At 40.1% G+C, this 25,884-nt stretch overlaps 1 protein-coding gene across 1 annotated transcript; it reads right to left on the bottom strand.

Moving 5' to 3' along the window:
• Positions 1 to 19,350: 19,350 nt before the first annotated feature.
• LOC130828712 (uncharacterized) lies at positions 19,351 to 25,337 on the bottom strand. Its single transcript, XM_057694672.1, has 3 exons — positions 24,991 to 25,337; positions 24,550 to 24,684; positions 19,351 to 24,145 (listed from the first exon to the last, which is right to left on the bottom strand). The coding sequence occupies exons 1-3, from the start codon at positions 25,335 to 25,337 to the stop codon at positions 19,351 to 19,353; spliced, it is 5,277 nt and encodes a 1,758-aa protein (XP_057550655.1).
• Positions 25,338 to 25,884: the final 547 nt, after the last annotated feature.

The following is a 25,884-nucleotide window of genomic DNA, read 5'->3' as shown; positions in this document are numbered from 1 at the left end:
GCGCAACATTCATCCTTGCATAACCAAGGCCCTAATCAGCCCTTGATTACGCATCAACTTGGTATCAGAGCCATTTTGCGAAAGGGACAAGGTACGCACAGGAGGAACCGTTGTTCAGTTCTGTCAGTTTTTTGGGTTGGTAACGTGTTCAATTTGGAGGACCGTTTGAGGGTATTTTTCAAAACTGTTTTTGCACCATATTCCTCATTGAGTTGGTGAACCTTTGGCGTTGGAATTAATGGATTTGATGGAGTAACGAAGGAGATATGCATTATTCTTTACAGACTGCGCACAATTGATCGGTTCTGTACATGTGTGGTAAGTTGTCTTCGAAAACCTATCAAGATTCTTTCCTTTGGCCTTCATTTTCTATCAAATTATCAATTAACATCCTATATTCATCAAACTACATCGTGTGTGCATTTTTTCTTACGTTTCATAGGCTTCTTGATTGACCCATTTCAGTGTTGTTCTGAAAAAGTACAGGGGGCTTCATTTTTTTGTGTCTTCTGTATTTTCTTCATTTCTCTTTCATTTTTGAGTCCTTTTCATTTTTTCTTTTTTTCACATTGATTCATTTTCAGTCTAATTTTTGGTGAGTCTTTTTGTGTAGTCATTGGGGTTGTGGAAAAAAAGATGCGCAAGTGTTTTTGACCAAAGGTCACAGAAACAATTCAGACTGTATGTGTGTAGTAAAATTTGATTTGTGATCAAACCACACAATATTTTTGCGTAATTTCAATTCTGAGTGTTTGTAGACATCTTGAGGTGTGTTGTCACCAATTTTCATCATCATTGGAGTTGGTTTGATCGGGTTCACAGTAGTGAAGGTCGAACACACAGATTCTGAATTTGTAGTGTTTGTTTCTGTTGAGTTCTGTTTTGTGCACACAAAAAATTCCCAAAACCTCGTGTCTTTTTTCTTTCCTTTTTAATTTTTCACCCTTTATTGAGTCTAGAAGATGACATTAACAAAATTAAACATGGACAAATGTGGAGCATTTGATAAACCAGAACATGAAGATGCATTGAGGGATAAGCTGCAATCATTGAAGATTAGGGAAGAATATCTTGGAGAGTTAATAAAGTTTTATGAAAACTTTGGATATTGGAAGAATGTTGATCTCTCTCAGAAACAATTGGTGCTAGTTGAGAGTCAAATACAAAGCTTGAAGAGGAAGCTTCATCTTCAAGAAAAGTTGAGAATCCAACAGGAATTGCAAGAGGAATTTGGGGATTCTAAGGTGGTAACTGTTCTTAAGTATGACCCTAATTCTAAACGTAGGGTTATATTTAACGTCACTTCAAAATATGTGGATACAGTTGCGCGCCCTCCACCTCGTTTTAAGGATATCAATGAACTGGACAAGGTGATCAAAGAGATTCGGGCAGAAATGAGTAATGATCTTGAAGGTTGTGATATTGCTTCTAAACAAGAGGAACTTGACTTGTATGCAAATGTGATTCCTATCTACGATGAATATCCGGAATCGGATTGTGAAGAGTTTGTTGAAGCTCTTGAGGAGGTGGTTGAAACACCTTGTGCAGCGGTTGTTCATGATCTTGAAAGCATGGGTGAAACACCTTCTGTTGAAGCATCTTGTAAAGAGGTGATTGTTGAGTATAAAGGAGATGTTGAAGCACCTTGTGGTGAGATTGTTGATGCTCTTGGAGAACTAGTTGAAACACCTGGTGTTGAGAGTGTTAATGATCTTGTAGTTGTTGAGGCAGTTGGCATGGGGAATGTGGGTTCTACAATGGAGTGCTTTGAAATAGTGGATGCTCATCCAAGATTGGAGGTTGGCTTACAAGGAGAGCAAACTAGGAAGCATGAGTTTGCAAAGGTATATTTTGTTGAGTATGTGCATGATAGTACGTTTGTGGAGTTTAACCCTACAAAAATTCGAGGTCGAATTTTTTCTAAGAAGGGGAGAATGATACAAGTTCATGGTGTTATGGGCAATACAAGCAAGCTAATCTTCTTGGTAAGCTTGTTTAACATATGGGTATGGTTAATTATGCAAGTGAGAACAAGGGCATTCATGCTTACATGTGTATTTACACGGAACAGTCCAGCAAATGGGAACAGGACAGTGTGTGTGTGTACAGTCCAGCAGGTCCATCAGCATTTGTGTTGATCAGTGGGCATTTGTCCTGTACAAATGAATATTTGTAATACATATGTAGTAGCAGCAGTAGGCGTAGTGTGTAGTAGGTTCTTTTATGCAATAGAATAATGTAATAGAACAGCAATAAAACAACAGGTTGAAGGATGTGCAATAAGTTCTTTAAGACAGCAGTAGCAAGTGCATCAGGTGCAGCATAGGATGTTCTTCTTGAAGCAAGCATATATGGGAAGTCAAGAATTGAGGACAATTCTTTTTCCAAGAGGGAGGAATTGATGCAAATGCATCAAGTGTTAGGTTGCTGGCCAAGGATGTGTTCCAAGGATTGAAGTATAAACCCAAGATCATGTTTTGGGAACAAGGAAGCCAAGACAGCAACAGGGAACAACATCACACACAGGAAGATGGGAACAGACAGCAGAACCCAAGCTAATGGGAACAGTCAGCAGAATCCAAACTGCAGAGTCTCCTAGCGACCAGGCCACCTTGCACGACACATGGGAACCAAACCTATGCATCCATGACCTGGACTAAAGTGGACATGGAATCTCGGTACTTGGATCTGGCCATCAAGGGCCTAGGACCATGCTAAAGATCCACGTGGAGTCCTAGAAGATGAGCTAAAGGAAGGCTGCTCGATAGTTTTGAAAATCAAAATCTGTTCTAAGTATTTTTGCTTTCTGTTTCTGTTTTAAGTGCCCATGTATTAGCACGTGCGTTTTAATTGGGCTTGTGACTTTATAGCCGTTATGTTGGTTGAGATCTCTATATAAGGAGAGTCTCACTTGTGTAATAAGAAGTTCAACATTCATGTATGTTTTCATTTGATTAATCAAAGTAGAGAGGTATTTCAGAAAATTGATTTCTGTTTTCTTCTTCGAAGTTGGAGGCAACTTCATCAAAGGTATACGGAGTGTCCTTTGATCCTTAGAGCGTTAAGAGTTGCGGAGCAGCCTTGATACTTTAAGGAAACCTCGAGTGCAAGGTCTGGAAGGCTTTGTACATATCAGTTTAGAGTCGATCATAGAGGAGGGTCACAGGTGATCAACATCAGAAAATCAAGAACGGAGTTCTTGGTGCTGTTTGTGGTTGTTTCGTGTTCTTTTCATGATCATTTCGTAGTATTGTTTGTAGTAATCATTAAAGCTTCCGCGCAACATTCATCCTTGCATAACCAAGGCCCTAATCAGCCCTTGATTACGCATCAACTTGGTATCAGAGCCATTTTGCGAAAGGGACAAGGTACGCACAGGAGGAACCGTTGTTCAGTTCTGTCAGTTTTTTGGGTTGGTAACGTGTTCAATTTGGAGGACCGTTTGAGGGTATTTTTCAAAACTGTTTTTGCACCATATTCCTCATTGAGTTGGTGAACCTTTGGCGTTGGAATTAATGGATTTGATGGAGTAACGAAGGAGATATGCATTATTCTTTACAGACTGCGCACAATTGATCGGTTCTGTACATGTGTGGTAAGTTGTCTTCGAAAACCTATCAAGATTCTTTCCTTTGGCCTTCATTTTCTATCAAATTATCAATTAACATCCTATATTCATCAAACTACATCGTGTGTGCATTTTTTCTTACGTTTCATAGGCTTCTTGATTGACCCATTTCAGTGTTGTTCTGAAAAAGTACAGGGGGCTTCATTTTTTTGTGTCTTCTGTATTTTCTTCATTTCTCTTTCATTTTTGAGTCCTTTTCATTTTTTCTTTTTTTCACATTGATTCATTTTCAGTCTAATTTTTGGTGAGTCTTTTTGTGTAGTCATTGGGGTTGTGGAAAAAAAGATGCGCAAGTGTTTTTGACCAAAGGTCACAGAAACAATTCAGACTGTATGTGTGTAGTAAAATTTGATTTGTGATCAAACCACACAATATTTTTGCGTAATTTCAATTCTGAGTGTTTGTAGACATCTTGAGGTGTGTTGTCACCAATTTTCATCATCATTGGAGTTGGTTTGATCGGGTTCACAGTAGTGAAGGTCGAACACACAGATTCTGAATTTGTAGTGTTTGTTTCTGTTGAGTTCTGTTTTGTGCACACAAAAAATTCCCAAAACCTCGTGTCTTTTTTCTTTCCTTTTTAATTTTTCACCCTTTATTGAGTCTAGAAGATGACATTAACAAAATTAAACATGGACAAATGTGGAGCATTTGATAAACCAGAACATGAAGATGCATTGAGGGATAAGCTGCAATCATTGAAGATTAGGGAAGAATATCTTGGAGAGTTAATAAAGTTTTATGAAAACTTTGGATATTGGAAGAATGTTGATCTCTCTCAGAAACAATTGGTGCTAGTTGAGAGTCAAATACAAAGCTTGAAGAGGAAGCTTCATCTTCAAGAAAAGTTGAGAATCCAACAGGAATTGCAAGAGGAATTTGGGGATTCTAAGGTGGTAACTGTTCTTAAGTATGACCCTAATTCTAAACGTAGGGTTATATTTAACGTCACTTCAAAATATGTGGATACAGTTGCGCGCCCTCCACCTCGTTTTAAGGATATCAATGAACTGGACAAGGTGATCAAAGAGATTCGGGCAGAAATGAGTAATGATCTTGAAGGTTGTGATATTGCTTCTAAACAAGAGGAACTTGACTTGTATGCAAATGTGATTCCTATCTACGATGAATATCCGGAATCGGATTGTGAAGAGTTTGTTGAAGCTCTTGAGGAGGTGGTTGAAACACCTTGTGCAGCGGTTGTTCATGATCTTGAAAGCATGGGTGAAACACCTTCTGTTGAAGCATCTTGTAAAGAGGTGATTGTTGAGTATAAAGGAGATGTTGAAGCACCTTGTGGTGAGATTGTTGATGCTCTTGGAGAACTAGTTGAAACACCTGGTGTTGAGAGTGTTAATGATCTTGTAGTTGTTGAGGCAGTTGGCATGGGGAATGTGGGTTCTACAATGGAGTGCTTTGAAATAGTGGATGCTCATCCAAGATTGGAGGTTGGCTTACAAGGAGAGCAAACTAGGAAGCATGAGTTTGCAAAGGTATATTTTGTTGAGTATGTGCATGATAGTACGTTTGTGGAGTTTAACCCTACAAAAATTCGAGGTCGAATTTTTTCTAAGAAGGGGAGAATGATACAAGTTCATGGTGTTATGGGCAATACAAGCAAGCTAATCTTCTTGGTAAGCTTGTTTAACATATGGGTATGGTTAATTATGCAAGTGAGAACAAGGGCATTCATGCTTACATGTGTATTTACACGGAACAGTCCAGCAAATGGGAACAGGACAGTGTGTGTGTGTACAGTCCAGCAGGTCCATCAGCATTTGTGTTGATCAGTGGGCATTTGTCCTGTACAAATGAATATTTGTAATACATATGTAGTAGCAGCAGTAGGCGTAGTGTGTAGTAGGTTCTTTTATGCAATAGAATAATGTAATAGAACAGCAATAAAACAACAGGTTGAAGGATGTGCAATAAGTTCTTTAAGACAGCAGTAGCAAGTGCATCAGGTGCAGCATAGGATGTTCTTCTTGAAGCAAGCATATATGGGAAGTCAAGAATTGAGGACAATTCTTTTTCCAAGAGGGAGGAATTGATGCAAATGCATCAAGTGTTAGGTTGCTGGCCAAGGATGTGTTCCAAGGATTGAAGTATAAACCCAAGATCATGTTTTGGGAACAAGGAAGCCAAGACAGCAACAGGGAACAACATCACACACAGGAAGATGGGAACAGACAGCAGAACCCAAGCTAATGGGAACAGTCAGCAGAATCCAAACTGCAGAGTCTCCTAGCGACCAGGCCACCTTGCACGACACATGGGAACCAAACCTATGCATCCATGACCTGGACTAAAGTGGACATGGAATCTCGGTACTTGGATCTGGCCATCAAGGGCCTAGGACCATGCTAAAGATCCACGTGGAGTCCTAGAAGATGAGCTAAAGGAAGGCTGCTCGATAGTTTTGAAAATCAAAATCTGTTCTAAGTATTTTTGCTTTCTGTTTCTGTTTTAAGTGCCCATGTATTAGCACGTGCGTTTTAATTGGGCTTGTGACTTTATAGCCGTTATGTTGGTTGAGATCTCTATATAAGGAGAGTCTCACTTGTGTAATAAGAAGTTCAACATTCATGTATGTTTTCATTTGATTAATCAAAGTAGAGAGGTATTTCAGAAAATTGATTTCTGTTTTCTTCTTCGAAGTTGGAGGCAACTTCATCAAAGGTATACGGAGTGTCCTTTGATCCTTAGAGCGTTAAGAGTTGCGGAGCAGCCTTGATACTTTAAGGAAACCTCGAGTGCAAGGTCTGGAAGGCTTTGTACATATCAGTTTAGAGTCGATCATAGAGGAGGGTCACAGGTGATCAACATCAGAAAATCAAGAACGGAGTTCTTGGTGCTGTTTGTGGTTGTTTCGTGTTCTTTTCATGATCATTTCGTAGTATTGTTTGTAGTAATCATTAAAGCTTCCGCGCAACATTCATCCTTGCATAACCAAGGCCCTAATCAGCCCTTGATTACGCATCAACTTGGTATCAGAGCCATTTTGCGAAAGGGACAAGGTACGCACAGGAGGAACCGTTGTTCAGTTCTGTCAGTTTTTTGGGTTGGTAACGTGTTCAATTTGGAGGACCGTTTGAGGGTATTTTTCAAAACTGTTTTTGCACCATATTCCTCATTGAGTTGGTGAACCTTTGGCGTTGGAATTAATGGATTTGATGGAGTAACGAAGGAGATATGCATTATTCTTTACAGACTGCGCACAATTGATCGGTTCTGTACATGTGTGGTAAGTTGTCTTCGAAAACCTATCAAGATTCTTTCCTTTGGCCTTCATTTTCTATCAAATTATCAATTAACATCCTATATTCATCAAACTACATCGTGTGTGCATTTTTTCTTACGTTTCATAGGCTTCTTGATTGACCCATTTCAGTGTTGTTCTGAAAAAGTACAGGGGGCTTCATTTTTTTGTGTCTTCTGTATTTTCTTCATTTCTCTTTCATTTTTGAGTCCTTTTCATTTTTTCTTTTTTTCACATTGATTCATTTTCAGTCTAATTTTTGGTGAGTCTTTTTGTGTAGTCATTGGGGTTGTGGAAAAAAAGATGCGCAAGTGTTTTTGACCAAAGGTCACAGAAACAATTCAGACTGTATGTGTGTAGTAAAATTTGATTTGTGATCAAACCACACAATATTTTTGCGTAATTTCAATTCTGAGTGTTTGTAGACATCTTGAGGTGTGTTGTCACCAATTTTCATCATCATTGGAGTTGGTTTGATCGGGTTCACAGTAGTGAAGGTCGAACACACAGATTCTGAATTTGTAGTGTTTGTTTCTGTTGAGTTCTGTTTTGTGCACACAAAAAATTCCCAAAACCTCGTGTCTTTTTTCTTTCCTTTTTAATTTTTCACCCTTTATTGAGTCTAGAAGATGACATTAACAAAATTAAACATGGACAAATGTGGAGCATTTGATAAACCAGAACATGAAGATGCATTGAGGGATAAGCTGCAATCATTGAAGATTAGGGAAGAATATCTTGGAGAGTTAATAAAGTTTTATGAAAACTTTGGATATTGGAAGAATGTTGATCTCTCTCAGAAACAATTGGTGCTAGTTGAGAGTCAAATACAAAGCTTGAAGAGGAAGCTTCATCTTCAAGAAAAGTTGAGAATCCAACAGGAATTGCAAGAGGAATTTGGGGATTCTAAGGTGGTAACTGTTCTTAAGTATGACCCTAATTCTAAACGTAGGGTTATATTTAACGTCACTTCAAAATATGTGGATACAGTTGCGCGCCCTCCACCTCGTTTTAAGGATATCAATGAACTGGACAAGGTGATCAAAGAGATTCGGGCAGAAATGAGTAATGATCTTGAAGGTTGTGATATTGCTTCTAAACAAGAGGAACTTGACTTGTATGCAAATGTGATTCCTATCTACGATGAATATCCGGAATCGGATTGTGAAGAGTTTGTTGAAGCTCTTGAGGAGGTGGTTGAAACACCTTGTGCAGCGGTTGTTCATGATCTTGAAAGCATGGGTGAAACACCTTCTGTTGAAGCATCTTGTAAAGAGGTGATTGTTGAGTATAAAGGAGATGTTGAAGCACCTTGTGGTGAGATTGTTGATGCTCTTGGAGAACTAGTTGAAACACCTGGTGTTGAGAGTGTTAATGATCTTGTAGTTGTTGAGGCAGTTGGCATGGGGAATGTGGGTTCTACAATGGAGTGCTTTGAAATAGTGGATGCTCATCCAAGATTGGAGGTTGGCTTACAAGGAGAGCAAACTAGGAAGCATGAGTTTGCAAAGGTATATTTTGTTGAGTATGTGCATGATAGTACGTTTGTCGAGTTTAACCCTACAAAAATTCGAGGTCGAATTTTTTCTAAGAAGGGGAGAATGATACAAGTTCATGGTGTTATGGGCAATACAAGCAAGCTAATCTTCTTGGTAAGCTTGTTTAACATATGGGTATGGTTAATTATGCAAGTGAGAACAAGGGCATTCATGCTTACATGTGTATTTACACGGAACAGTCCAGCAAATGGGAACAGGACAGTGTGTGTGTGTACAGTCCAGCAGGTCCATCAGCATTTGTGTTGATCAGTGGGCATTTGTCCTGTACAAATGAATATTTGTAATACATATGTAGTAGCAGCAGTAGGCGTAGTGTGTAGTAGGTTCTTTTATGCAATAGAATAATGTAATAGAACAGCAATAAAACAACAGGTTGAAGGATGTGCAATAAGTTCTTTAAGACAGCAGTAGCAAGTGCATCAGGTGCAGCATAGGATGTTCTTCTTGAAGCAAGCATATATGGGAAGTCAAGAATTGAGGACAATTCTTTTTCCAAGAGGGAGGAATTGATGCAAATGCATCAAGTGTTAGGTTGCTGGCCAAGGATGTGTTCCAAGGATTGAAGTATAAACCCAAGATCATGTTTTGGGAACAAGGAAGCCAAGACAGCAACAGGGAACAACATCACACACAGGAAGATGGGAACAGACAGCAGAACCCAAGCTAATGGGAACAGTCAGCAGAATCCAAACTGCAGAGTCTCCTAGCGACCAGGCCACCTTGCACGACACATGGGAACCAAACCTATGCATCCATGACCTGGACTAAAGTGGACATGGAATCTCGGTACTTGGATCTGGCCATCAAGGGCCTAGGACCATGCTAAAGATCCACGTGGAGTCCTAGAAGATGAGCTAAAGGAAGGCTGCTCGATAGTTTTGAAAATCAAAATCTGTTCTAAGTATTTTTGCTTTCTGTTTCTGTTTTAAGTGCCCATGTATTAGCACGTGCGTTTTAATTGGGCTTGTGACTTTATAGCCGTTATGTTGGTTGAGATCTCTATATAAGGAGAGTCTCACTTGTGTAATAAGAAGTTCAACATTCATGTATGTTTTCATTTGATTAATCAAAGTAGAGAGGTATTTCAGAAAATTGATTTCTGTTTTCTTCTTCGAAGTTGGAGGCAACTTCATCAAAGGTATACGGAGTGTCCTTTGATCCTTAGAGCGTTAAGAGTTGCGGAGCAGCCTTGATACTTTAAGGAAACCTCGAGTGCAAGGTCTGGAAGGCTTTGTACATATCAGTTTAGAGTCGATCATAGAGGAGGGTCACAGGTGATCAACATCAGAAAATCAAGAACGGAGTTCTTGGTGCTGTTTGTGGTTGTTTCGTGTTCTTTTCATGATCATTTCGTAGTATTGTTTGTAGTAATCATTAAAGCTTCCGCGCAACATTCATCCTTGCATAACCAAGGCCCTAATCAGCCCTTGATTACGCATCAACTTGGTATCAGAGCCATTTTGCGAAAGGGACAAGGTACGCACAGGAGGAACCGTTGTTCAGTTCTGTCAGTTTTTTGGGTTGGTAACGTGTTCAATTTGGAGGACCGTTTGAGGGTATTTTTCAAAACTGTTTTTGCACCATATTCCTCATTGAGTTGGTGAACCTTTGGCGTTGGAATTAATGGATTTGATGGAGTAACGAAGGAGATATGCATTATTCTTTACAGACTGCGCACAATTGATCGGTTCTGTACATGTGTGGTAAGTTGTCTTCGAAAACCTATCAAGATTCTTTCCTTTGGCCTTCATTTTCTATCAAATTATCAATTAACATCCTATATTCATCAAACTACATCGTGTGTGCATTTTTTCTTACGTTTCATAGGCTTCTTGATTGACCCATTTCAGTGTTGTTCTGAAAAAGTACAGGGGGCTTCATTTTTTTGTGTCTTCTGTATTTTCTTCATTTCTCTTTCATTTTTGAGTCCTTTTCATTTTTTCTTTTTTTCACATTGATTCATTTTCAGTCTAATTTTTGGTGAGTCTTTTTGTGTAGTCATTGGGGTTGTGGAAAAAAAGATGCGCAAGTGTTTTTGACCAAAGGTCACAGAAACAATTCAGACTGTATGTGTGTAGTAAAATTTGATTTGTGATCAAACCACACAATATTTTTGCGTAATTTCAATTCTGAGTGTTTGTAGACATCTTGAGGTGTGTTGTCACCAATTTTCATCATCATTGGAGTTGGTTTGATCGGGTTCACAGTAGTGAAGGTCGAACACACAGATTCTGAATTTGTAGTGTTTGTTTCTGTTGAGTTCTGTTTTGTGCACACAAAAAATTCCCAAAACCTCGTGTCTTTTTTCTTTCCTTTTTAATTTTTCACCCTTTATTGAGTCTAGAAGATGACATTAACAAAATTAAACATGGACAAATGTGGAGCATTTGATAAACCAGAACATGAAGATGCATTGAGGGATAAGCTGCAATCATTGAAGATTAGGGAAGAATATCTTGGAGAGTTAATAAAGTTTTATGAAAACTTTGGATATTGGAAGAATGTTGATCTCTCTCAGAAACAATTGGTGCTAGTTGAGAGTCAAATACAAAGCTTGAAGAGGAAGCTTCATCTTCAAGAAAAGTTGAGAATCCAACAGGAATTGCAAGAGGAATTTGGGGATTCTAAGGTGGTAACTGTTCTTAAGTATGACCCTAATTCTAAACGTAGGGTTATATTTAACGTCACTTCAAAATATGTGGATACAGTTGCGCGCCCTCCACCTCGTTTTAAGGATATCAATGAACTGGACAAGGTGATCAAAGAGATTCGGGCAGAAATGAGTAATGATCTTGAAGGTTGTGATATTGCTTCTAAACAAGAGGAACTTGACTTGTATGCAAATGTGATTCCTATCTACGATGAATATCCGGAATCGGATTGTGAAGAGTTTGTTGAAGCTCTTGAGGAGGTGGTTGAAACACCTTGTGCAGCGGTTGTTCATGATCTTGAAAGCATGGGTGAAACACCTTCTGTTGAAGCATCTTGTAAAGAGGTGATTGTTGAGTATAAAGGAGATGTTGAAGCACCTTGTGGTGAGATTGTTGATGCTCTTGGAGAACTAGTTGAAACACCTGGTGTTGAGAGTGTTAATGATCTTGTAGTTGTTGAGGCAGTTGGCATGGGGAATGTGGGTTCTACAATGGAGTGCTTTGAAATAGTGGATGCTCATCCAAGATTGGAGGTTGGCTTACAAGGAGAGCAAACTAGGAAGCATGAGTTTGCAAAGGTATATTTTGTTGAGTATGTGCATGATAGTACGTTTGTCGAGTTTAACCCTACAAAAATTCGAGGTCGAATTTTTTCTAAGAAGGGGAGAATGATACAAGTTCATGGTGTTATGGGCAATACAAGCAAGCTAATCTTCTTGGTAAGCTTGTTTAACATATGGGTATGGTTAATTATGCAAGTGAGAACAAGGGCATTCATGCTTACATGTGTATTTACACGGAACAGTCCAGCAAATGGGAACAGGACAGTGTGTGTGTGTACAGTCCAGCAGGTCCATCAGCATTTGTGTTGATCAGTGGGCATTTGTCCTGTACAAATGAATATTTGTAATACATATGTAGTAGCAGCAGTAGGCGTAGTGTGTAGTAGGTTCTTTTATGCAATAGAATAATGTAATAGAACAGCAATAAAACAACAGGTTGAAGGATGTGCAATAAGTTCTTTAAGACAGCAGTAGCAAGTGCATCAGGTGCAGCATAGGATGTTCTTCTTGAAGCAAGCATATATGGGAAGTCAAGAATTGAGGACAATTCTTTTTCCAAGAGGGAGGAATTGATGCAAATGCATCAAGTGTTAGGTTGCTGGCCAAGGATGTGTTCCAAGGATTGAAGTATAAACCCAAGATCATGTTTTGGGAACAAGGAAGCCAAGACAGCAACAGGGAACAACATCACACACAGGAAGATGGGAACAGACAGCAGAACCCAAGCTAATGGGAACAGTCAGCAGAATCCAAACTGCAGAGTCTCCTAGCGACCAGGCCACCTTGCACGACACATGGGAACCAAACCTATGCATCCATGACCTGGACTAAAGTGGACATGGAATCTCGGTACTTGGATCTGGCCATCAAGGGCCTAGGACCATGCTAAAGATCCACGTGGAGTCCTAGAAGATGAGCTAAAGGAAGGCTGCTCGATAGTTTTGAAAATCAAAATCTGTTCTAAGTATTTTTGCTTTCTGTTTCTGTTTTAAGTGCCCATGTATTAGCACGTGCGTTTTAATTGGGCTTGTGACTTTATAGCCGTTATGTTGGTTGAGATCTCTATATAAGGAGAGTCTCACTTGTGTAATAAGAAGTTCAACATTCATGTATGTTTTCATTTGATTAATCAAAGTAGAGAGGTATTTCAGAAAATTGATTTCTGTTTTCTTCTTCGAAGTTGGAGGCAACTTCATCAAAGGTATACGGAGTGTCCTTTGATCCTTAGAGCGTTAAGAGTTGCGGAGCAGCCTTGATACTTTAAGGAAACCTCGAGTGCAAGGTCTGGAAGGCTTTGTACATATCAGTTTAGAGTCGATCATAGAGGAGGGTCACAGGTGATCAACATCAGAAAATCAAGAACGGAGTTCTTGGTGCTGTTTGTGGTTGTTTCGTGTTCTTTTCATGATCATTTCGTAGTATTGTTTGTAGTAATCATTAAAGCTTCCGCGCAACATTCATCCTTGCATAACCAAGGCCCTAATCAGCCCTTGATTACGCATCAACTTGGTATCAGAGCCATTTTGCGAAAGGGACAAGGTACGCACAGGAGGAACCGTTGTTCAGTTCTGTCAGTTTTTTGGGTTGGTAACGTGTTCAATTTGGAGGACCGTTTGAGGGTATTTTTCAAAACTGTTTTTGCACCATATTCCTCATTGAGTTGGTGAACCTTTGGCGTTGGAATTAATGGATTTGATGGAGTAACGAAGGAGATATGCATTATTCTTTACAGACTGCGCACAATTGATCGGTTCTGTACATGTGTGGTAAGTTGTCTTCGAAAACCTATCAAGATTCTTTCCTTTGGCCTTCATTTTCTATCAAATTATCAATTAACATCCTATATTCATCAAACTACATCGTGTGTGCATTTTTTCTTACGTTTCATAGGCTTCTTGATTGACCCATTTCAGTGTTGTTCTGAAAAAGTACAGGGGGCTTCATTTTTTTGTGTCTTCTGTATTTTCTTCATTTCTCTTTCATTTTTGAGTCCTTTTCATTTTTTCTTTTTTTCACATTGATTCATTTTCAGTCTAATTTTTGGTGAGTCTTTTTGTGTAGTCATTGGGGTTGTGGAAAAAAAGATGCGCAAGTGTTTTTGACCAAAGGTCACAGAAACAATTCAGACTGTATGTGTGTAGTAAAATTTGATTTGTGATCAAACCACACAATATTTTTGCGTAATTTCAATTCTGAGTGTTTGTAGACATCTTGAGGTGTGTTGTCACCAATTTTCATCATCATTGGAGTTGGTTTGATCGGGTTCACAGTAGTGAAGGTCGAACACACAGATTCTGAATTTGTAGTGTTTGTTTCTGTTGAGTTCTGTTTTGTGCACACAAAAAATTCCCAAAACCTCGTGTCTTTTTTCTTTCCTTTTTAATTTTTCACCCTTTATTGAGTCTAGAAGATGACATTAACAAAATTAAACATGGACAAATGTGGAGCATTTGATAAACCAGAACATGAAGATGCATTGAGGGATAAGCTGCAATCATTGAAGATTAGGGAAGAATATCTTGGAGAGTTAATAAAGTTTTATGAAAACTTTGGATATTGGAAGAATGTTGATCTCTCTCAGAAACAATTGGTGCTAGTTGAGAGTCAAATACAAAGCTTGAAGAGGAAGCTTCATCTTCAAGAAAAGTTGAGAATCCAACAGGAATTGCAAGAGGAATTTGGGGATTCTAAGGTGGTAACTGTTCTTAAGTATGACCCTAATTCTAAACGTAGGGTTATATTTAACGTCACTTCAAAATATGTGGATACAGTTGCGCGCCCTCCACCTCGTTTTAAGGATATCAATGAACTGGACAAGGTGATCAAAGAGATTCGGGCAGAAATGAGTAATGATCTTGAAGGTTGTGATATTGCTTCTAAACAAGAGGAACTTGACTTGTATGCAAATGTGATTCCTATCTACGATGAATATCCGGAATCGGATTGTGAAGAGTTTGTTGAAGCTCTTGAGGAGGTGGTTGAAACACCTTGTGCAGCGGTTGTTCATGATCTTGAAAGCATGGGTGAAACACCTTCTGTTGAAGCATCTTGTAAAGAGGTGATTGTTGAGTATAAAGGAGATGTTGAAGCACCTTGTGGTGAGATTGTTGATGCTCTTGGAGAACTAGTTGAAACACCTGGTGTTGAGAGTGTTAATGATCTTGTAGTTGTTGAGGCAGTTGGCATGGGGAATGTGGGTTCTACAATGGAGTGCTTTGAAATAGTGGATGCTCATCCAAGATTGGAGGTTGGCTTACAAGGAGAGCAAACTAGGAAGCATGAGTTTGCAAAGGTATATTTTGTTGAGTATGTGCATGATAGTACGTTTGTCGAGTTTAACCCTACAAAAATTCGAGGTCGAATTTTTTCTAAGAAGGGGAGAATGATACAAGTTCATGGTGTTATGGGCAATACAAGCAAGCTAATCTTCTTGGTAAGCTTGTTTAACATATGGGTATGGTTAATTATGCAAGTGAGAACAAGGGCATTCATGCTTACATGTGTATTTACACGGAACAGTCCAGCAAATGGGAACAGGACAGTGTGTGTGTGTACAGTCCAGCAGGTCCATCAGCATTTGTGTTGATCAGTGGGCATTTGTCCTGTACAAATGAATATTTGTAATACATATGTAGTAGCAGCAGTAGGCGTAGTGTGTAGTAGGTTCTTTTATGCAATAGAATAATGTAATAGAACAGCAATAAAACAACAGGTTGAAGGATGTGCAATAAGTTCTTTAAGACAGCAGTAGCAAGTGCATCAGGTGCAGCATAGGATGTTCTTCTTGAAGCAAGCATATATGGGAAGTCAAGAATTGAGGACAATTCTTTTTCCAAGAGGGAGGAATTGATGCAAATGCATCAAGTGTTAGGTTGCTGGCCAAGGATGTGTTCCAAGGATTGAAGTATAAACCCAAGATCATGTTTTGGGAACAAGGAAGCCAAGACAGCAACAGGGAACAACATCACACACAGGAAGATGGGAACAGACAGCAGAACCCAAGCTAATGGGAACAGTCAGCAGAATCCAAACTGCAGAGTCTCCTAGCGACCAGGCCACCTTGCACGACACATGGGAACCAAACCTATGCATCCATGACCTGGACTAAAGTGGACATGGAATCTCGGTACTTGGATCTGGCCATCAAGGGCCTAGGACCATGCTAAAGATCCACGTGGAGTCCTAGAAGATGAGCTAAAGGAAGGCTGCTCGATAGTTTTGAAAATCAAAATCTGTTCTAAGTATTTTTGCTTTCTGTTTCTGTTTTAAGTGCCCATGTATTAGCACGTGCGTTTTAATTGGGCTTGTGACTTTATAGCCGTTATGTTGGTTGAGATCTCTATATAAGGAGAGTCTCACTTGTGTAATAAGAAGTTCAACATTCATGTATGTTTTCATTTGATTAATCAAAGTAGAGAGGTATTTCAGAAAATTGATTTCTGTTTTCTTCTTCGAAGTTGGAGGCAACTTCATCAAAGGTATACGGAGTGTCCTTTGATCCTTAGAGCGTTAAGAGTTGCGGAGCAGCCTTGATACTTTAAGGAAACCTCGAGTGCAAGGTCTGGAAGGCTTTGTACATATCAGTTTAGAGTCGATCATAGAGGAGGGTCACAGGTGATCAACATCAGAAAATCAAGAACGGAGTTCTTGGTGCTGTTTGTGGTTGTTTCGTGTTCTTTTCATGATCATTTCGTAGTATTGTTTGTAGTAATCATTAAAGCTTCCGCGCAACATTCATCCTTGCATAACCAAGGCCCTAATCAGCCCTTGATTACGCATCAACTTGGTATCAGAGCCATTTTGCGAAAGGGACAAGGTACGCACAGGAGGAACCGTTGTTCAGTTCTGTCAGTTTTTTGGGTTGGAAACGTGTTCAATTTGGAGGACCGTTTGAGGGTATTTTTCAAAACTGTTTTTGCACCATATTCCTCATTGAGTTGGTGAACCTTTGGCGTAGGAATTAATGGATTTGATGGAGTAACGAAGGAGATATGCATTATTCTTTACAGACTGCGCACAATTGATCCTTGTTCATTCTTCATCGCTCATTGTTCATTAATCATTGATCCTTGTTCATTCTTCATCGTTCATTCTTCAATGATCATTGATCCTTGTTCATTCTTCATCGTTCATTGTTCATTGATCAATTATCCTTGTTCATTCTTCATCGTTCATTCTTCATTGATCATTAATCCTTGTTCATTCTTCATCGTTCATTCTTTAATGATCATTGAAACTTGTTCATTCTTCATCGTTCATTCTTCATTGATCATTGATCCTTGTTCGTTCTTCATCATTCATTCATTATTGATCAATGATCCTTGTTCATTCTTCATCGTTCATTCTTGATCGATTATTAATCATTGTTCATTCTTCATCGTTCATTCTTCCTTGATCATTGATCCTTGTTCATTCTTCATCGTTCATTCTTCATTGATCATTGATCCTTGTTCATTCTTCATCGTTGATTCATTATTGATCAATGCTCCTTGTTCTTTCTTCATCGTTCATTCTTCATTCATCATTGATCCTTGTTCATTCATCATCGTTCATTCTTCATTGATCATTGATCTTTGTTAATTCTTCATTGATCATTGATCCTTGTTCATTCTTAATCGTTCATTCTTCAATGAGCATTGATTCTTGTTCATTCTTCATCATTCATTCTCCATGTGTCATTGATCCTTGTTCTTTCTTCATCGTTCATTGTTCATTAATCATTGATCCTTATGCTGAAGCCTACACACTACTTATGCTGAAGAAGAAAACAACCAGAGGGAAAATATATTTCAAACAAAGTGTAAGGTAAAAGACCAAGTCTGTGACATGATTATTGATGGAGGAAGTGAATCAAACTGTGTTAGCTTGGCTTTAGTAACAGATCTGAACTTGAAAACTAGACCTCATGCACACCCATACAAACTGAAATGGCTGGACAACAATGCTACTGGTACAGTGAATAAGCAATGCTTAATAGGGTTTACTATTGGATCATATAAGGATCAAGTGCTGTGTGATGTGCTAGATATGAATGCTTGCCATGTACTATTGGGTAGACCATGGCAGTATGACAAGAGGAGCATGCACAATGGGTTTACAAACACCTATATCATAAAGCATGAAGGAAAGCTCAAGGAGTTAGTTCACCTGCCTCCCCACAGAACTGTTCCCCCTCCTGTGAGGGAACCCGTACATTTGATCAGCAGGAAAGTTTGTGAAAAGGAAATCAAGAACAAGAATGAGGTATATGTCTTAGTCACTAAGGAAGTAGAGCAAGCAGCTGAAATACCTCAAGCAGTGAAACCCCTGTTACAGCAGTTCAAGGATGTGTTCCCTGATGAGTTGCCTGAAGGTTTGCCTCCTGTAAGGGGAATTGAACACCAGATTGACCTTATACCAGGAGCTCCTTTACCCAATAAACCAGCTTACAGAGCCAATCCCACAGAAACCAAGGAACTACAAAGACAAGTTGAGGAGTTACTACACAAGGGATATGTAAGGGAGAGCCTCAGTCCATGTGCAGTGCCCACTCTGCTTGTACCAAAAAAAGATGGGACTTGGAGGATGTGCATAGATAGCAGAAGTGTTAACAACATAACCATCAAATATAGGTTTCCCATACCTAGGATAGATGATATGTTGGATGAACTATCAGGTGCCCACTGGTTCAGCAAGGTTGACTTAAGGAGTGGCTATCATCAGATTAGAATGAAAGAAGGAGATGAGTGGAAAACTGCCTTCAAAACAAAATATGGTTTATATGAATGGCTTGTCATGCCATTTGGTCTAACAGGAGCCCCCAGCACCTTTATGAGATTAATGAATGAGGTGTTGAGACCTTTTTTGGGAAAATTCATAGTAGTCTATCTTGATGACATCTTGATATACAGCAGAGGATTGAAGGAACATCTTAGTCATTTGCAGCAACTGTTTGAAACTTTGAGGAAGCAGAAATTATATGGGAAATTGGAAAAATGCAGTTTCCTTATGAAGGAAGTGGGATTTTTGGGATTCATTATAGGTAAAGATGGGGTGAAGGTTGATCCATCCAAGGTAGAGGCTGTGAAGAACTGGCCTGTTCCTACCTCTGTTACCCAAGTGAGATCTTTCCATGGCCTTGTGATGCGTGTTCAAGGGTGGGAATTGCTGGGTGTATTGCAAGGATGAAGATAAGACAATTATCTTGATTAAGGGAACACTCAAACACGCAGAAATTCAATGAACACACACACTGACTCACACAAACAACCAAGAAAGAGTTTCTTGTTTTTCTGATGAGGGAAAACAAACACCGTGAAACGTGAACTATGAGCGAACTAGGATAGAAACAATGCAAGGATGATGAAACCTTGATTGCTGGGTGCCTTTGAGAACTCAAACCACTCCGTGATAAGACTTCCCTCCGGCCAAAAGGCTGCTCCGCAACCCTTTGAAGAAGTTTGTAAACAAACTTCAAAATTCAGAAAAATCCTTTTTCTGAAAATAATACCTCAAGTGTATTAAACTCAAATCAATGTACAAGCGTGTTTATTACAATGAGAGCCCATATATTTATAGGCTTTGGGATCTAGACTAGCCGTTACAATTAACTAACAAATACACGTGGCTAAATACTTAAACAAAAACAAACAGAAAGGCTGCAACACTTAGCCAAATTTCTGATATTTATCAATCGGTGACCAGGCCTCCTTTAGCCTGCTCTACTGTCTTCCTGGTGCACTATTAGTAAGAACCTTGGCCCTTGGTGGCTTGGCCCATGTAGAGAGATGCCATTCCAGCCCTCCTTCCGGTCTAAGTGATCCCGGTCTGAACTCAGGCGGTTCACCAAGGTCAGCTGTTTGCTAGGTAGCTCTGTGGCTCTGTTCTTGGAGCCTGTCTGTCCTGTTGGAGCTTGGTTGCTGTTCCTTGTGCTGTTCTTGGCTTCCTTGGTCTTGCTAGTTGTTTTTAGGCCCATAACTGATTGTTGAGGCGTATCCATGGGGGTCTCTTGTGTTCCATGTGCATTTGGCGTAGATGAAAAGTCCAAAGCACTGTCTTGTTCCTTCAGGTCCTTGGTGCTGTTCCCAGTCTTTGATACCATATTTGTATCAACTCCTCCCTCTTGGGAGAGAATTGTCCTCAATTCTTGTGCAGGTTCATGTAGAGTCAAATCTCCGATGTTGAATGTGTGGGAGATATTGTACTCTGCTGGGATCTGAACTTCAAATGCATTCTCCCCATACTTCTTCTTTACTGGATAGGGGCCTATGGCTCTGGGCATCAATTTGTTCCTCCTGAGCTGGGGGAATCTTTCTTTCCTCAGGTACACCCATACAAGATCTCCTTTTTTGATGGCTTGTTTGATTCTCATGTGCTTGTCTGCTTTCTTTTTGTACTTTGCACTTGTGCTTTCCAGGTTATCATGCACTTGTTTGTGGACTGCTTCCATTTGCTTGATCATCTCCTTAGCTCCTATTCCTTTGCTGTCACACATAGGTAAATTAATGAGGGATACAGGAAGTAAAGGGTTGATGCCATAAACACATTCAAATGGTGAGAATTTGGTAGCCTGACTGGGTGCTCTGTTATATGCAAATTCAGCATGACAAAGCTTTAAGTCCCATTCCCTAATGTTGTCCTTTACCAAAATTCTGAGCAGAGTACCTAAAGTCCTATTAGTGACTTCTGTTTGGCCATCCGTTTGTGGGTGGTAAGCGGTGCTAAACAATAGTTTAGTGCCCAACATCTTCCACAAACTCCTCCAAAAATGGCTTAGGAACTTACTGTCTCTATCTGAAACAATAGTTTTGGGTATGCCATGCAATCTCACAATTTCAGCAAAGAACAATTTTGCAATATGTTGTGCATCATCTATCTTAGTGCATGCAATAAAATGAGACATCTTTGAAAATCTATCTACAACAACCATTATAGCATCTTTTCCCCTTCTTGTCTTAGGCAAAGCCATCACAAAATCCATACTAATGTGTTCCCAAGGCTTGTGTGCAATAGGTAAGGGTATATATTCCCCTTTGTGAAAAGTTACCTTAGCCTTAAGGCAAGGCTCACATTTTAAAACATGTTTGCCCACTGTGCCAAGCATCTTGGGCCAATAGAAGTGTTTAGCAAGCATATCTAATGTTTTCTTTATTCCAAAATGGCCTGCTATGCTTCCCTTATGCACCTCTTTTACCAAAACAGATCTGAGGGGAAGCTTTGGTATGCATAACCTATTACCCTTGAACAAAAAGCCTTGGTGAATGCTAAATAATCCTTGAGGTCTGTCTTTGCAAGACTGATAAATTTCAGAGAAATCAGAGCAAGCAGAGTATTGATCTTTGATGAATTCAAAGCCTAAAATCCTAGATCCTACTATCCCAAGCAAGCTGTGCTTCCTACTAAGGGCATCTGCTATTACATTGGTCTTTCCCACCTTGTATCTAGCTGAGAAATCAAACGTTTGCATGAACTCCACCCACCTAGCATGCCTACTGTTCAGTTTGTGCTGGCTATTGATGTGCTTCAAGGACTCATGGTCTGTGTGCAACACAAATGGTTGAATTCTTAGGTAATGAGACCAGTGTTCAAAGGCCCTAACAATTGCATAGAACTCCTTATCATAAGTGGAATAGTTCAGCCTACTGTGGTTTAACTTTTCACTAAAGAAAGCAATAGGTCTCCCTTCTTGAACAAGCACAGCTCCAATCCCTACCCCACTGGCATCACACTCCAACTCAAATGGTTTGGTAAAGTCAGTCAGCTTCAGGATGGGGGCTTTGCACATCATTTCTTTGAGGGTTTCAAAGGCCCTTTGAGCAGCAGGAGTCCATTCAAACCTCCCCTGTTTGGTACACTCTGTTACAGGTGCTAAAACAGAGCTAAAATTCTTTATAAACCTTCTGTAGAAAGAGGCTAAGCCATGAAAAGATCTTACTTGTGTCAAGGTAGTGGGTGTAGGCCATTCCTGTAGAGCCTGTACCTTGGCAGGGTCAACTCTCACTCCCTTCTTCCCTACAATGTACCCTAAGAAACTCACTTCAGGTAGGAGGAAACTACACTTCTCAAGCTTAGCATAAAGCCTCTGTTTTCTCAAAACTTCAAATAATTTGTGGAGGTGTTCTATGTGTTCTGTGACTCCCCTACTGTAAACAAGAATGTCATCCAAATAAACTACAATGAACTTTCCTAAAAAGGGTCTAAGCACCTCATTCATCAGCCTCATGAAGGTGCTAGGAGCTCCAGTCAAGCCAAAGGGCATCACAAGCCATTCATAGAGCCCATACTTGGTCTTGAATGCAGTTTTCCATTCATCTCCCTGTTTCATTCGTATTTGGTGGTATCCACTTCTTAAATCTATCTTGCTAAACCACTCTGAACCTCCCAACTCATCTAGAATGTCATCAATCCTTGGTATAGGAAACCTATACTTAATGGTTATATTGTTCATGCTGCGACTGTCAATGCACATCCTCCATGTACCATCTTTCTTTGGTACTAACAAGGTGGGTACAGCACATGGGCTTAGACTTTCCCTAACATAGCCTCTTTGAATTAGCTCATTGACCTGTCTCTGTAATTCCTCAGTTTCCTTGGGGTTGGATCTATAGGCAGGCTTATTAGGTAGGCTAGCTCCTGGAATAAGGTCAATCTGGTGCTCTATGCCTCTCACAGGGGGTAGACCAGGTGGTAGGTCACATGGAAAAACATCCTCAAATTGCTTAAGCAGACTCTGTAGCTTAGGGGGTATAGAGGGCTGATTTTGTATTTCTTTCATGATCAACAGGTATAGCTCCTTTCTGCTTTTAATCTCCTTCTCACATTCCTTTCTAGTCATCAGATGTATAGGTGCCTTAGCTGGTTTAGGGGGAACAGCCCTGTGTGGGGGCAGGGGAATCAACTCCTTCTTTTTCCCATCATGTTTGAGGGTGTAAGTGTTGGTGTAGCCATTGTGGGTAGTCTTTTTGTCATATTGCCAAGGTCTCCCAAGCAATAAATGGCAAGCATCCATGTCTAAGACATCACACATCACTTCATCAACATAAGTCCCTAAGGTTAAGCTCACTAAGCACTGCTTGCTCACTAACCCACTTGCTTTGTTGTCAAGCCACTTCATCTTATAAGGGTGAGGGTGAGGCTTGGTATCCAGATTCAGCTCGGTCACTAATTGCCTGCTCACACAGTTGGACTCACTCCCACTGTCAATAATAAGATCACACACTTTCCCCTGTATTTTGCACTTGGTTTGGAATATATTTTCCCTCTGGTTTGATCTCTTGGCTAAGGGTGTGGTGTGAAAGCTCCTCCTAATAACTAGGCTAAGATGTTCTTCCTCAGGCATCACTCTTTCTAGGTCCTCATCTTCCTCCTCCTCTTCTGTGTCTCCTTCAAACCTGTGCCATTTCCCCTCCTTATCTTCTATGTATGTGCCATCATCATCACTCAAATTTGGAGGGTACATCTCCTCTTCCTGCCCATTCTTAGCCACTAAAATTTTCTTTGGTTTGGTGTCCTGCCTAATTTCATTCCATTCCCTCATGGTGAAGGCTCTTGCATTAGGGCAGTCTCTTTTGTAATGGCCCCTCCCATTACATTTGAAACAGACCACATCTTTAGGGTTGGTAGGGGGGTCTCCTCTGGTAGTACTAGCCTTTAACCCACTATTCTGTGTGTCCCTCTTAGGTGCAGGGATGGTGCTTGCATTCCTTGGGGTGTAGGTCCTTGTGCCTCTGGTTTGGGAATGAGTTGCCCTGTTGATTTGTCTCTCAATCTCAACAGCCTGCAAACTGGCTATGTGCACTGTGAGGTCAGGTGTAGTCATAAGTCTATCCCTGATTTCCTCCCTTAGCCCAGCTATGAACCTTCCCACTCTCATCTCTTCAGTCTCATGGGGGTCACAAAGCACATACAACCTTTCCCACTCATTTCTATACTCATCCACAGATTTTGTTCCCTGTTTCATGGCATTTAGTTGGATGTATTGCTGTTGTTTGTATGAAGTAGGGACATATTTCCTTTTCATGTGTTTCTTGAGCTTGGTCCAAGAGCTAATCCTACCCCTCTCTTCCCTAATCCTACGTTTTTGGAGTCCTTCTAACCATATAGCAGCCGATTTGATCAATTTGATCTTGGCTAGCTTGTACTGTTGGTCTAGGGGTGTGTTCTTGAATTCAAAATAATTGTCCATTCGATCTTCCCATTCAAGATATTTCCCAGGGTCATAGGAATGCCCATCGAATTCAGGAATATCAATCTTAACCGTTCTATCCTCGTAGGGTCGCAAATTAGGGTTTGGTGTTCTGTCCTGTTGACTGTCGATCCTTAATTGATTTAGGGTTTGCATGACTAATCTCATATTCTCCTCCAATATCCCAAATCTTTCCTCCATGGTCATATCCACTCGACCAGAGACAGCTAATTTAACCAGCAATGCACGAAAATGATGATTATGAAATGTATGCGAAAATCGAAAATGCAAGAATCCCAAATTCAGAAATTTATTAAATGTTCTGTGTATGACAATACGAATTAATGAAAAACAAATGAATGACAATGAAAATGAAATAGGAAGATCACTCCCTGAATGTCGTGAATTCAATGATTGATTGAAAAATTCCACGATGCCTCAAAATCGCCCAATGCTGCTGCCTTTGAAATGCCCAGAAATAATGAAACCTCTTTCCTCAGAAACTCAATATGTGCTATCTTTGCCCAATTCGTGGCTGGGCTCTGATACCAAGTTGATGCGTGTTCAAGGGTGGGAATTGCTGGGTGTATTGCAAGGATGAAGATAAGACAATTATCTTGATTAAGGGAACACTCAAACACGCAGAAATTCAATGAACACACACACTGACTCACACAAACAACCAAGAAAGAGTTTCTTGTTTTTCTGATGAGGGAAAACAAACACCGTGAAACGTGAACTATGAGCGAACTAGGATAGAAACAATGCAAGGATGATGAAACCTTGATTGCTGGGTGCCTTTGAGAACTCAAACCACTCCGTGATAAGACTTCCCTCCGGCCAAAAGGCTGCTCCGCAACCCTTTGAAGAAGTTTGTAAACAAACTTCAAAATTCAGAAAAATCCTTTTTCTGAAAATAATACCTCAAGTGTATTAAACTCAAATCAATGTACAAGCGTGTTTATTACAATGAGAGCCCATATATTTATAGGCTTTGGGATCTAGACTAGCCGTTACAATTAACTAACAAATACACGTGGCTAAATACTTAAACAAAAACAAACAGAAAGGCTGCAACACTTAGCCAAATTTCTGATATTTATCAATCGGTGACCAGGCCTCCTTTAGCCTGCTCTACTGTCTTCCTGGTGCACTATTAGTAAGAACCTTGGCCCTTGGTGGCTTGGCCCATGTAGAGAGATGCCATTCCAGCCCTCCTTCCGGTCTAAGTGATCCCGGTCTGAACTCAGGCGGTTCACCAAGGTCAGCTGTTTGCTAGGTAGCTCTGTGGCTCTGTTCTTGGAGCCTGTCTGTCCTGTTGGAGCTTGGTTGCTGTTCCTTGTGCTGTTCTTGGCTTCCTTGGTCTTGCTAGTTGTTTTTAGGCCCATAACTGATTGTTGAGGCGTATCCATGGGGGTCTCTTGTGTTCCATGTGCATTTGGCGTAGATGAAAAGTCCAAAGCACTGTCTTGTTCCTTCAGGTCCTTGGTGTTGTTCCCAGTCTTTGATACCATATTTGTATCACCTTGCTTCTTTTTATAGGAGGTTCATTAGAAACTTTAGTACCATTATGGCCCCCATAACAGAATGTACCAAAAAGGGAGTATTTAGTTGGACCCAGGAAGCACAGAAGGCCTTTGAAACCATTAAGGAAAAGATGTGCACAGCCCTTGTTTTGAAGCTCCCTGACTTCACTCAACCTTTTGAGGTTGAATGTGACGCTAGTGGAACAGGTATTGGTGCAGTACTAGTGCAAGAAGGCAGACCAGTGGCCTATTTCAGTGAGACACTGAATAAGTCTAGACTCAACTACTCAACCTATGATAAAGAATTTTATGCAATGATTAGGGCCTTGGAAAATTGGTCTCATTACCTGAAAATACAGCCTTTCATTCTATACACTGACCATGAATCTTTGAAGAACATACATGGACAGAACAAACTCAACCCTAGACATGCCAGGTGGGTAGAATTCCTTTAGACTTTTAACTTCTCTGCAAAGGATAAAACAGGGAAAACCAATGTTATTGCTGATGCCTTAAGTAGAAGATACAACCTCTT

The sequence above is a fragment of the Amaranthus tricolor genome, chromosome 12, assembly GCF_026212465.1.
Source record: "Amaranthus tricolor cultivar Red isolate AtriRed21 chromosome 12, ASM2621246v1, whole genome shotgun sequence".
NCBI classification, from domain to species: domain Eukaryota; kingdom Viridiplantae; phylum Streptophyta; class Magnoliopsida; order Caryophyllales; family Amaranthaceae; genus Amaranthus; species Amaranthus tricolor.
Note: the sequence above shows the minus strand (reverse complement) of the source record. Positions and strands in the feature narration are given on the sequence as shown.

Bases quoted from the DNA above. Each gene is read 5' to 3' on its own strand.
- LOC130828712 (XM_057694672.1), bottom strand. From the start codon at position 25,337: ATGGTATCAAAGACTGGGAACAACACCAAGGACCTGAAGGAACAAGAC. The intron at 24,685-24,990 runs GTTCTTACTAAT...ACTTCTTCAAAG, and splicing joins CCAAGCCACCAAGGGCCAAG to GGTTGCGGAGCAGCCTTTTG. The intron at 24,146-24,549 runs GTGTTTGTTTTC...TGTCATACACAG, and splicing joins CTCATAGTTCACGTTTCACG to AACATTTAATAAATTTCTGA.